General features: G+C 35.1%; 1 protein-coding gene across 2 annotated transcripts; it reads left to right on the forward strand.

Moving 5' to 3' along the window:
* Positions 1–8,327: 8,327 nt before the first annotated feature.
* dnaja (DnaJ heat shock protein family (Hsp40) member A) lies at positions 8,328–13,060 on the forward strand. 2 transcript variants are annotated; one of them, XM_058767796.1, is made up of 8 exons: positions 8,328–8,462; positions 8,763–8,913; positions 10,278–10,452; positions 10,628–10,732; positions 10,846–11,073; positions 11,157–11,387; positions 11,516–11,616; positions 12,372–13,060. In XM_058767796.1, the coding sequence occupies exons 2-8, from the start codon at positions 8,782–8,784 to the stop codon at positions 12,582–12,584; spliced, it is 1,185 nt and encodes a 394-aa protein (XP_058623779.1). In that variant the 5' UTR covers positions 8,328–8,462; positions 8,763–8,781; the 3' UTR covers positions 12,585–13,060. The 2 variants fall into 2 exon arrangements, with proteins under 2 accessions (XP_058623779.1, XP_058623780.1); XM_058767797.1 differs by having other exon boundaries at positions 8,369–8,462; positions 8,766–8,913.
* The last annotated feature ends 729 nt before the right edge of the window (positions 13,061–13,789 follow it).

Raw genomic sequence — 13,789 nt, forward strand, 5'->3', positions numbered from 1 at the left:
ACAATTGACAACAGAGCTGTTTTCAAAATTTCACTTTTTCTGAGACACTTTTTCAGTTTTTAGTTACTGTTAATCAGTTGAGAGCCACATTTTTCTGATGTTCGTAGTTGTAGAAATCACAAGAGTTTAAGTACGGCTCCGGAGTTATATTAATAAAGTCGGACTCGACATTAAAGAGTGAGGTGGAGCTACAATCTTTCTGTAGCTGTTAAAGGGGCAGGACAGAGCAAAGCCGCACTACAGAGAGTATAAACCAAGAGTTTACACAAGCTCAACTGTTCAGCTATAACTCAAACAACTTTTTATTCTTGAAGAAGCTGCGCTACAGAGACCATGAACTCCTTCACAGTGAACTTGAATGCTCAAATCTGTGTTACTATCATCATGTCAACACCTGATCATATGAGAGAAGAAGACCTGCCTGCCACAAATGAGCTGAGCACAAGAGCGATCTTAGAGGAAGTGTTTCTGTCTGCTTCTACTCTTTGCACTTTTCTTCTGTTCATAGCCTTTTCTTTACTTCTTTTAAGTATTTGTTTTATCAAATGTTTTGGGAATCCTACTGTTCAGACTGTCTTCATCTCAACACCTGATGACAGGAGAGACGCCGAGCTTTCTGCCACAAATCAGTGGAGCATGAGATCGATCTGTGAACAAGTGTTTCTACACGCTTGTACATCACTGCTGGATTACATCATACAAATGCTCTTCTGAACGTCACAATACAGAGATTTCTGACAGAGAAGAGCTGGAGAACTCAATCAGCATCTACTCCTCCGTCTATGAAACACAGTTGAACTGATTTCTGGACGACAGAGAATCTACCAGCCTTCAAATCACTGAAACTTTGACCTACAATCACTGGCTTATGTTCAAGAGGAGGAGCGTAAAATCTGAGCCGCTGATGAACTGAAGCTGCTGCTCATTGTGTCTCGTCGTCGCTGTCAGTTATCCAGCACTGTGTCTCTCCTACATCAGACCGGATTTATAGTCGGAGCAGCACAAGGACTCTTTGAGCTCTGGGAACAGTGACATTGTGGATCGACACAAGCTGAGATTGACTGAGTCTGTGCTTCACCTTCTGGACTTACATTCATCAGATCATCAAGATAGTTGTTATTCACTGTTTTCTGACTCCAGCACAAATGATTTCTGAGTTTGTGAATCTGTCAAAAGTCTCCTGTAACAATGATTCAATAAAAATATCATTTTGTCAATTTCCCAAAGTCATTGCCTGTTTAAAGCTTCTTATCTACATCTTATAAATATGATATGATAATGTCAAATATTACACACTCAAGAACCAAATTTTTCTCAAAGACGTTCTTCAACCATTAAGATGAATTTCTTTTCAATACTGATATAATACAGAGAAACAAAAACATCAGTTGTAGCTTCACTGTCTCATTTTCTACAAGTAAAAAGTATACTTTTTTCATTATATAACAAAATATTGAAATATATTACATTCATGTCAAAAATTGACAGTAAAAATGTACAAGCACACTCTTGAATCAAAACATTTCACAAAATTTAATTTGTTAGCTTTTGAAATATGACAATAAATACACAATTCAAAACGAATACAAAAAATCTTTGACTGTTTCTGGTTGTCAGTCTTTGTGTATCATGTTAATTGTTCCCATAATGAACTGCACCGGTGGTAATACTGCTGGGATATTTATGTGCACTTGAGAGGAAAATGACTTCAGATGTAATTGGTTAAAATTAATTCAAGATGTGTCTTAAATAAGTTGAGTTAGTATTAAAAAATTGAACAGATAACATTTGAATTACAGATGTTGAATAACACAGACCACATCTTTGTCCATGAAAAGCATTGGTTAGTCCTCAAGCGTTCATTGAAACCCGTGATCCTCGGAGAAAGTCCGTTCAGAGCACAAGGAGAGGCAAATTATTGCTTGGAGAGCGGCAGATCAGTAGTCCTGAACAGTCTTTAATAAACAAGTCCAACAACATGTCTGTCCATCGAGTCCATTATATAAAGTTCGACTCCGGAGTTTATGAAGTCTGAACTCAACATTGGAGAGTCGAGCCACAATCTTTCGATCTGAAGAAGGAGAGTCTGATTTCTGTAGTGAGCTGTAGCATAATTCAGATGAACATGAAGGCGGGACTCTGGACTCTGATCCGTCTGCTACAGTTGAGCAAGACACCAGCATTTGAGCTCATGATACAAAGACTGAGGAACAGAGAGAAAGACTATAAACAGACTTCAGCGGACTATCACACAGACACTTCAGACATGTTGATGTTCATTTATTAACAAGCTCTTACTGATCCATCATTCTCTGAGCACTAAAGTGCCTTTTCCCTGTGCTGTGAATACATCAGTAACATCACAAATAATAAAAAAAAAAAAAAAAAAAAAACATTTTTTGCATTAGATATAAAATATTACTCCAAGTGTCATCTGCAAACAATTGACAACAGAGCTGTTTTCAAAATTTCACTTTTTCTGAGACACTTTTTCAGTTTTAGTTACTGTTAATCAGTTGAGAGCCACATTTTCTGATGTTCGTAGTTGTAGAAATCACAAGAGTTTAAGTACGGCTCCGAGTTATATTAATAAAGTCGGACTCGACATTAAAGAGTGAGGTGGAGCTACAATCTTTCTGTAGCTGTTAAAGGGGCAGGACAGAGCAAAGCCGCACTACAGAGAGTATAAACCAAGAGTTTACACAAGCTCAACTGTTCAGCTATAACTCAAACAACTTTTTATTCTTGAAGAAGCTGCGCTACAGAGACCATGAACTCCTTCACAGTGAACTTGAATGCTCAAATCTGTGTTACTATCATCATGTCAACACCTGATCATATGAGAGAAGAAGACCTGCCTGCCACAAATGAGCTGAGCACAAGAGCGATCTTAGAGGAAGTGTTTCTGTCTGCTTCTACTCTTTGCACTTTTCTTCTGTTCATAGCCTTTTCTTTACTTCTTTTAAGTATTTGTTTTATCAAATGTTTTGGGAATCCTACTGTTCAGACTGTCTTCATCTCAACACCTGATGACAGGAGAGACGCTGAGCTTTCTGCCACAAATCAGTGGAGCATGAGATCGATCTGTGAACAAGTGTTTCTACACGCTTGTACATCACTGCTGGATCACATCATACAAATGCTCTTCTGAACGTCACAATACAGAGATTTCTGACAGAGAAGAGCTGGAGAACTCAATCAGCATCTACTCCTCCGTCTATGAAACACAGTTGAACTGATTTCTGGACGACAGAGAATCTACCAGCCTTCAAATCACTGAAACTTTGACCTACAATCACTGGCTTATGTTCAAGAGGAGGAGCGTAAAATCTGAGCCGCTGATGAACTGAAGCTGCTGCTCATTGTGTCTCGTCGTCGCTGTCAGTTATCCAGCACTGTGTCTCTCCTACATCAGACCGGATTTATAGTCGGAGCAGCACAAGGACTCTTTGAGCTCTGGGAACAGTGACATTGTGGATCGACACAAGCTGAGATTGACTGAGTCTGTGCTTCACCTTCTGGACTTACATTCATCAGATCATCAAGATAGTTGTTATTCACTGTTTTCTGACTCCAGCACAAATGATTTCTGAGTTTGTGAATCTGTCAAAAGTCTCCTGTAACAATGATTCAATAAAATATCATTTTGTCAATTTCCCAAAGTCATTGCCTGTTTAAAGCTTCTTATCTACATCTTATAAATATGATATGATAATGTCAAATATTACACACTCAAGAACCAAATTTTTCTCAAAGACGTTCTTCAACCATTAAGATGAATTTCTTTTCAATACTGATATAATACAGAGAAACAAAAACATCAGTTGTAGCTTCACTGTCTCATTTTCTACAAGTAAAAAGTATACTTTTTTCATTATATAACAAAATATTGAAATATATTACATTCATGTCAAAAATTGACGGTAAAAATGTACAAGCACACTCTTGAATCAAAACATTTCACAAAATTTAATTTGTTAGCTTTTGAAATATGACAATAAATACACAATTCAAAATGAATACAAAAAATCTTTGACTGTTTCTGGTTGTCAGTCTTTGTGTATCATGTTAATTGTTCCCATAATGAACTGCACCGGTGGTAATACTGCTGGGATATTTATGTGCACTTGAGAGGAAAATGACTTCAGATGTAATTGGTTAAAATTAATTCAAGATGTGTCTTAAATAAGTTGAGTTAGTATTAAAAAATTGAACAGATAACATTTGAATTACAGATGTTGAATAACACAGACCACATCTTTGTCCATGAAAAGCATTGGTTAGTCCTCAAGCGTTCATTGAAACCCGTGATCCTCGGAGAAAGTCCGTTCAGAGCACAAGGAGAGGCAAATTATTGCTTGGAGAGCGGCAGATCAGTAGTCCTGAACAGTCTTTAATAAACAAGTCCAACAACATGTCTGTCCATCGAGTCCATTATATAAAGTTCGACTCCGGAGTTTATGAAGTCTGAACTCAACATTGGAGAGTCGAGAGGAGCCACAATCTTTCGATCTGAAGAAGGAGAGTCTGATTTCTGTAGTGAGCTGTAGCATAATTCAGATGAACATGAAGGCGGGACTCTGGACTCTGATCCGTCTGCTACAGTTGAGCAAGACACCAGCATTTGAGCTCATGATACAAAGACTGAGGAACAGAGAGAAAGACTATAAACAGACTTCAGCGGACTATCACACAGACACTTCAGACATGTTGATGTTCATTTATTAACAAGCTCTTACTGATCCATCATTCTCTGAGCACTAAAGTGCCTTTTCCCTGTGCTGTGAATACATCAGTAACATCACAAATAATAAAAAAAAAAAAAAAACATTTTTTGCATTAGATATAAAATATTACTCCAAGTGTCATCTGCAAACAATTGACAACAGAGCTGTTTTCAAAATTTCACTTTTTCTGAGACACTTTTTCAGTTTTTAGTTACTGTTAATCAGTTGAGAGCCACATTTTTCTGATGTTCGTAGTTGTAGAAATCACAAGAGTTTAAGTACGGCTCCGGAGTTATATTAATAAAGTCGGACTCGACATTAAAGAGTGAGGTGGAGCTACAATCTTTCTGTAGCTGTTAAAGGGGCAGGACAGAGCAAAGCCGCACTACAGAGAGTATAAACCAAGAGTTTACACAAGCTCAACTGTTCAGCTATAACTCAAACAACTTTTTATTCTTGAAGAAGCTGCGCTACAGAGACCATGAACTCCTTCACAGTGAACTTGAATGCTCAAATCTGTGTTACTATCATCATGTCAACACCTGATCATATGAGAGAAGAAGACCTGCCTGCCACAAATGAGCTGAGCACAAGAGCGATCTTAGAGGAAGTGTTTCTGTCTGCTTCTACTCTTTGCACTTTTCTTCTGTTCATAGCCTTTTCTTTACTTCTTTTAAGTATTTGTTTTATCAAATGTTTTGGGAATCCTACTGTTCAGACTGTCTTCATCTCAACACCTGATGACAGGAGAGACGCTGAGCTTTCTGCCACAAATCAGTGGAGCATGAGATCGATCTGTGAACAAGTGTTTCTACACGCTTGTACATCACTGCTGGATCACATCATACAAATGCTCTTCTGAACGTCACAATACAGAGATTTCTGTCAGAGAAGAGCCGGAGAACTCAATCAGCATCTACTCCTCCGTCTATGAAACACAGTTGAACTGATTTCTGGACGACAGAGAATCTACCAGCCTTCAAATCACTGAAACTTTGACCTACAAACTTAACGTTGTGATTCTTTTAGCAAAACCAATAAAACACTGTTACACTGCTATTTTTGTTGGTGTTTATTTATAATAAACTGATTGCCCAAACAGTTTTGTGAATTTCTTCAAAACCCTTTTAAATAAAAAAGAAAGATGAAATCTCTTAGACATTGAGTTAATCATTGGAAAATCCACAAATGAGAAAGTAAAATTTGGAAGCCATTGGTTCTGTAATAAATTGAGGGAAAGAAGGGATATGATGACCTCTACTGATGACTGATCAGTACAGTAGTTTCGTTTTCTGATTCCAAGCCCAAGAGATTTACAAAGTCAGGTTAACATCTTACATTCAAAACACTTACAAAGTTAAATTGTCAAAACTTACTACAGTAATCCTATTTTGTGTTTAGTATCAGATCGTGTTGCTTATTACTGTCACATAATGCTTTCTTGATGTTTGGCAAAAGACATTTGTGACTCTTTATATGAAGGATGATGATATATCATCAATAGAACTAAAATTCCTTAATAGGTTGGAGGCCAGTAAGTGTCCAAGATGAAGAAAATAACATATTATAAAAATCTATACTAAACACAGGTGTTAAGACAAATTCTGTATTCATGCTAGTGTTATATGGTTTTTAAAATGTATACAATATTCAACAAATGTTGAAGTTATTAACCGAGTAACTATCAAGAATAATATGCTTGTATGATCCTTTGATTTGCAGATCAACATATTGCTTTATTTGCAATATTTTTTCATAAGAAATAATTAGGAACAATAATGCGCAACACCCTATTCACCCTATTAATCTTTTACACAATAAAGCCACCCTGACATGTTTACTTTGTGCAACAACTGCCAAAAAAGAAATATAGGCTTAATTTCAAGAAAGTAATAGATCCTGACAAAAATCCCCATTTTGCCTAACACCATTGATTTAAAACAAACAAAAAACAATTATTATAACAATCTGTCATTGCTTTTTAACTAAAGAATCAAATCTACATTAAGAACAGTTATGCAAAGTGCATGCTATTTATAATTAGGCAACCATAAACAGAAAATGTAGTGGGACTGGTTGTGGTTTGATTCTCTTTCGGTCATATTTACCTGTAAGTGGTTCACAAGGTACACTTGCAGGTGTTCACTCAAAGACTGCTGGCAAATGATAGGACGCTTTTACAGTCTTTACTTATCCACTTCATCCAGCTCTCTAGTTTGTTCTCTGTGTTCCTGTCAGTGAGAACCTTCCAGTAGTAGAATCTACAAATGATTCAGATGTGGGCGAGCTGTTCGAATGATTCAAATTGAATCAAACCTGTTTGAATGATTCATTCCAATAACCAACTCTAGAGTAGCCTGAAAATTCATACACGATTCAGCATTGTTAATAAACAACAGAAATACAGGACACATGAACATATTTAGAGAGAAAATGTGTCACATATTATCACATTTTATTGCTAAAGTTAACATCAACCGATAGTAGACCTATACATGCAACATGATTTTTATAAAGATTGTTTCATTAGAACCACAACGAGTTCTAATTCACAATACAAGGATTATTTTAAATAAACAAGACTCTGTATGTTTACACTTTATATAGGCTACTGCTTTGGTGTATTGCTATATTTTGAAATATGAATGTATAAGTTACGATGCAGTTTGGTTGAAATCAAAACAAAACAGCATTCACAACCTATTAAGATGAAAGAAGACAGAAGGGCTTTCTAAACCGTTGAAGCAACTTTTGTTTTTACAAACTTAAATATGTTTCTGTTACATGGTCCTTATTCAGATTCATATTTTTGTTGCTTGCAATAAAATTAACATAAAAAAAACATATAGACCTACTATATAATGCATAATACATAAAAACATTATATATATATATATATATATATATATATACACAGTATATATTATTATTATTATTATTTCAGCTAATTGCCTGGGCAACAGTTTCATTTAGTTTTATGTACTAACATTTAATTAATTTAAAATTAAACTAAAACAAATAACAAATGAGCAAATAAAACCACAATTGTACAATACATATCCACCGTCCAGATTTAACCTGCTGAAAAGTTTACCTTGTTAAAGAGCGACCTCTGCTGAGCAATTGTCAGAACAAATCTCAAGGCAAATAGATTTTTGGAATTACATTGAATCATTATTTTCCATTAGTTTTAATAATTATTTTCCTGTTAATCCCAGTAAAGCTGCTTTGAAACAGTCTGTAATGTATTTTTTACATGCATCTATATAAATAAATGAGACTTGACACATGTGGGATCTAGATTTACTTTGCACGTTCTATAACTTTCTTTTTTTCTTTTTTTATTAATTTTGCTATATTTGCACATACATCTCACATTTCTTTAGAAAATGTAAAAAAAAAAATCTACTTTGCATCATGTTACTCTAAATTAAAACATCATGCAAACGCATTCTAACATACATAAAGTTAGGTAGGCCTATCATTCATAATTGCTTGGATACCGTGCAAACATCTCAAATCCCATGTGAAGCTGCATGCCCTTGATCCATCCCATCCCGTCTATTCTTCGCACAGAAGGTTCCGGTGGCTGGAGCTCGAGAAGGTTCTGGAGCGCCGCGGTTTATATAAGAGCGACAGCGCGCGCTGCGTTCAGCGGCAGTACAACAGTCACACAAACAGAGAGACGAACCCAACGCGGCACAGCGAGCCGGCTTTTCCTCTTCCTTTATTCCTGTGAGTATTATCAAACTCATAACGTACACAGATACAATCACGAAGCTTTATTTGAAGTGTTCTTTCTAGAGCCATTCATGTAACGGAGTATCACGTTAGCTTTCAAGTAACAACAGCCTGTTGTAATTCAAGTGACCGCTGGTATTAACCTGCTCTAATATTGTTTCATGTAACATGTTTAGTGGCATTATTAAATAGGCCTATTGTGTTAAGCTTCAACAGGCCTATGCTTTTTAACTCTGTCATAGGCATACTGTGGTAGTAGGCAGGACTGTTGATATGTTGTGTTCCTGTACACAGTAGCTGATTCCTGTCAAAGATGGTTCGAGAAACAGGTTTCTACGATCTGCTCGGCGTCAGTCCCAAAGCCTCGGTGGACGAGATCAAGAAGGCATATCGGAAACTGGCGCTGAAATATCACCCGGATAAAAACCCGAATGAAGGCGAGAAAGTAAGTGGAGGTGCTGCGCCGCGAGCGGAGACTGTCTCATGTTTCCTGATAAATACAGCGACAGAAATGAGAGGAACTTTCTGGAAGTGTCCTGAGCACTCATGTGAGCTGCGAGATGCATTTCTAAACGCGGCTTTGAGATCTGTCTGCATATATGGATGCAAATAGTTCATGATTTGTATTTTTATAATTATTATTATTTTTTTTAACGTTTTTATTATTTTGAATGAAGCAATAAAAGGTGCAGAAGCACCTTGATAGTAAGGGGGGAGGGAAATCACAATTGAATTTAAGTATTTAATTGAATTATTAAGCTATATTTGATCTTATTTTATGTTGTTGATAAGGTAACACTTTAGTATAGGGACCACTTCTCACTAGTTTCTTATTAGCATGCCTGTTATTAACATATTGGCTGTTTGTTAGCACTTATAAAGCACATATTCTGTATGACCATATTCTACATCCCTAATCCTACCCAATGGACCTTTTTCACATTTTCGGGTTATTTCTCAGCAGAGGAAGTCGTCATAGTTGGGTTAACTTCAAGAGCAGTGAATGGGAGAGTATACCACAAATATATTTGTTTGCGTTCCCATTTGCTCAAAAAGCAAAATAAATACTCCGCAATAGTGTTTTCATGACTTTGGAGAGACTTTGAGAGAGACTGATAACAGTAGTCAGAAGAGAGACCGATGTCAGATTTGCATTGGCATTAACTGTTTTTTTTTGTTTTTGTAATTTGATGCAAAGGTGAAATATAATACAAAGTATAGTGCTATAAATGTACATACATTTTATTTTATTTTTGATGATTTACGATTCTAATGACCATTAAACGCCTCATCACAGTCTTGTGAAAGGATCCATTCCTACACTTAACATTTCATAACACTAACTATTCATAAGCAGCAAAATAGGAGTTTATTGAAGCAAAAGTCGTAGTTAACGGTTTGTTATTTGTGAATTAGTTTGTTGTTTGTGAATTGGACCTTAAAATAAAGTGTGACAATGTTGTTTTATTTAGATATTTGTTGTGATTTTGAGAGAAAGAGACAAACTTGCCAGTTGTCAAAAATAAATAAACACATATAAAAATAATGGTAAAAATGAACAAACAAATAAATAAAAATAACTGTGAAAAAAAAGAAAAAAAATGGGGAAAAAAGTGAAAGTGAAAAATAAAAAGAAAGAAAAAAACAAGAAATGCAGAATAAATGACCAAAAGAATGACGAAAGGTGTAAAGAAATTAAGCAATTTAAAGCTGTAATAAATTAGTTAATTAGTACAGAAAAATAACAGACTCATGATGGGAAGTGTTTATGCATGCATTATTCAAATTAATATCTTTTCTATCCTCCAGTTTAAACTCATATCACAAGCCTATGAGGTCCTGTCAGATCCCAAAAAGAGGGATTTGTATGACCAAGGAGGTGAACAAGCCATAAAGGAGGGAGGCATGGCAGGAGGAGAATCTCCCATGGACATTTTCAACATGTTTTTTGGTGGTGGAGGCAGAATGCAGAGAGAAAGGAGAGGTGAGACATTTATTTACTGCACTAGGTGGCAGTAAGCAAGTGTCATGTTTTGTAACGTCCCCCGTCAAATATAGCATATAGTCAAATATAGTCTTAAATATAGTTTATGCACTTTAATGTTTCATATCCTGGTGGTTGGTAGCTAATACTGTGTAATGCGTTTTCCTTTATTCAGGTAAGAATGTGGTTCACCAGCTTGGAGTCACACTGGAGGAATTATACAATGGCTCAACAAGAAAACTTGGCCTTCAGAAGAACGTAATCTGTGAGAAATGCGAAGGTAAGAAGGTTGCTAGTCTGAGTTCCTTTAATGGGAAAATTGTTATAATAATATTATAATTCACGACCCAGTGGTGATTTAAAGATTTAAGATGTAAATGATCTATCTTGCAGGTTATGGAGGCAAAAAAGGCACAATTGAAAAATGCTCAACCTGCAAAGGAAGAGGGGTTCAGGTCCAGGTGCAACAGATTGGACCGGGAATGATCCAGCAGATTCAGAGCATGTGCTCCGACTGCCAAGGACAGGGAGAGAAGTTCAGCTCCAAGGACCGTTGCAAGAACTGCAATGGACACAAAGTGGAACGCAAGAAGAAGATTCTTGAAGTCCATATTGACAAAGGTAGACGAACTGGAACTTTCAGGCCCTTCTGTATCCTTATGAACTATTCTCTAGAAGCGTACTAATAATGGTCTTTGTCACAGGAATGAAGGACGGCCAGAAGATCACATTCCACGGAGAAGGAGATCAAGAGCCTGGACTGGAGCCTGGTGATGTTATAATCGTAGTGGAATTTAAAAAACACCCCGTCTTCCAAAGACGAGATGACAACCTGATCATGAAGATGAAGATCAAGCTGGTGGAGGCACTCTGCGGGTTTAAAAGAACTATTTGTACGCTAGACAACCGATTGTTGCTCATCAACTCACCTCCAGGTATGTCCTATATACTATTTATATGTGAATAATATTTGAGTGATATTTCAATTATTATTTAGTACATCAAATATCTAAACCGTCAAATTAATTTGGGTTGATTTCAATTTTTATTCTTTTTGTTTTAGGTCAAGTAATAAAACCTAATGATCTAAAATGTATTCATAAAGAGGGCATGCCTGTGTACAGAGACCCTTATGAGAAAGGGCTTCTCATCATACAGTTTGAGGTAAGTCGGTACCTAATCTTTACGTTTTATTCATTTTATTTTATCATGGTTTATTTTATTTGATGTTGCTTCGCATCTTCAAACAATAAATAGATGGCCTACTGCCAAAAAAGTAATTACTAATTAATTCATTAGTAATTAATTAAATTAAAATCATTAAAATATATATATTTTTTTAAATCTGATTTTTGATAATTAAAATTCGTACTATTATTATATTTTATTATTTTTCTTTTATTATTTGTTTTTAACTTTTGCTTTGCAAGAACAAAAACAAAACTAATTCAATATAAATTTAATTAGATTTTAATTAATTGGACATACATTAATATACTGAAAAGAACAAAAAATATTTTTAATGTGTGATTACCATATATATATATATATATATATATATATATATATATATAAATATATAATTTTTTATTTTTTATTCTGATTAGCATCTTATATGAACACAAATTCCCTCCCGCTAAAAACCCCCAATTACTAATAAAAACTAATTAATATAAACTACAATCATTTAATATAATTTATTTTCCTCACTTCTTATCGATATTTTATAGCATTTTGCTTTGAATATTCTATGAAAAAAAAAAATAGATTACAGCCAAATAAATAAAAATTGTCACATTGGAAAAATAAATGATTATATAAATAAATAATAGAGGAACAAGCTTTTGTGAAAGAAAACAATGATTATAATTTGTGTTGGGGCTGTCACATATCTTACAGAAGTCTTTCTATTTCCTCAGATCGAGTTCCCAGATAAACACTGGCTACCTGAGCACATGCTGCCTGACCTGGAGCAGTTACTTCCAGTCAGAGACCACGTCATGATGTCAGATGATATGGAAGAGGTTGACCTGTGTGAAGTAGACTATGAAAAACAAAAGAGAAACCACAGTGGTGAAGCCTACGATGAAGACGAAGGCCCCAAGCATGGCGTCCAGTGCCAGACTCAGTAAATGTCATATAGAAGAAACACTGGTGCAATACTTGTGTGGCTGCAAATGTACACTCAATATTAGCCCGGTTAAATTTAGTTCTTGCTGAGCGATACGTACAGCGAGAATTTCCTCACCAAGCCTTACGAAACGGACCATTTTCTTGCCACCATTGGAATTCTTCTTTCTGAAGTGTCTAATGAGGAGGAACCAGGAGTGTTTGGCAGGTACCACCATAAATGAGTATTACCGGACATTTAATCAAAGCAACTATTTTGGATAAAAATGTTAGACATTTACAAATGGAATTTAATAGTGACTTAAATTTGCATGTAAATTATTCTGTATGTATGAGTATGTTCACTTTTGTATGTTAATCTGTATATGTGCTTTGGTCAAGAGTGCCTTTTTTTTTTTTTTTTTGCCAGTTGAAAATCTGTATTTGTACATTTTCTAAGAATGTGACACACCATATGTTTAATGTCTTGTTTCCTTATTTAAAATGTTTCATTTTCACAAATAAAACATTTCATTACAATTCCTCCTTTGTTTACTTATTCACATAATTGCAACGGAATGAAAGCAATCTCAAAAACACTTCTATTCTAGCTAATTTTATATTGTATAAAAACCCTCACATCCAATTTATAGTCTAGGGTCGGTGAGATTATTTATTTTGAAAAGAAATCAATACATTTAATCAACAAGGGTGCATCAATTCAATCAAAACTGATGTGATGGTTAAGATATTTAGAATGTTAAAAAAAACACTTCAAATAAATGCTGCTCTTTTGAATTTTCTATTAATAAAAGAATCCTGAAAAAAATGGTTTCCACAAAAATATTAAGCAGCACAACTGTTTTCAATTTTTATAATAAAAAACCTCAAATAAGTACATTGGAATGATTTCTGAAGGATCATGTGACACTGAAGACTGGAGTAATGATGCTGAAAATTCAGCTTTGCGTCACAGGAATAAATGACATTATTATACAATATAAAATAGAAAAATGTTATTTTAAATAATATTTCTGTACTATTCATCAAATAAACAGCCTTGGTGAGCTTAACAGAATTTAAAAAATAAACACTGAAAATCTTATCCTCAAACTTTTGAATGGCAGTGTAGATAAGTTTTCAACAACAAAATATAGATGTTAAAGATTACATGACATATCAAGGTGCTGATCATTGCATGAGATGAGAAATGAAACTAAAAATGTTG

This window comes from Onychostoma macrolepis, chromosome 25 (genome assembly GCF_012432095.1).
Source record: "Onychostoma macrolepis isolate SWU-2019 chromosome 25, ASM1243209v1, whole genome shotgun sequence".
NCBI classification, from domain to species: Eukaryota; Metazoa; Chordata; class Actinopteri; order Cypriniformes; family Cyprinidae; genus Onychostoma; species Onychostoma macrolepis.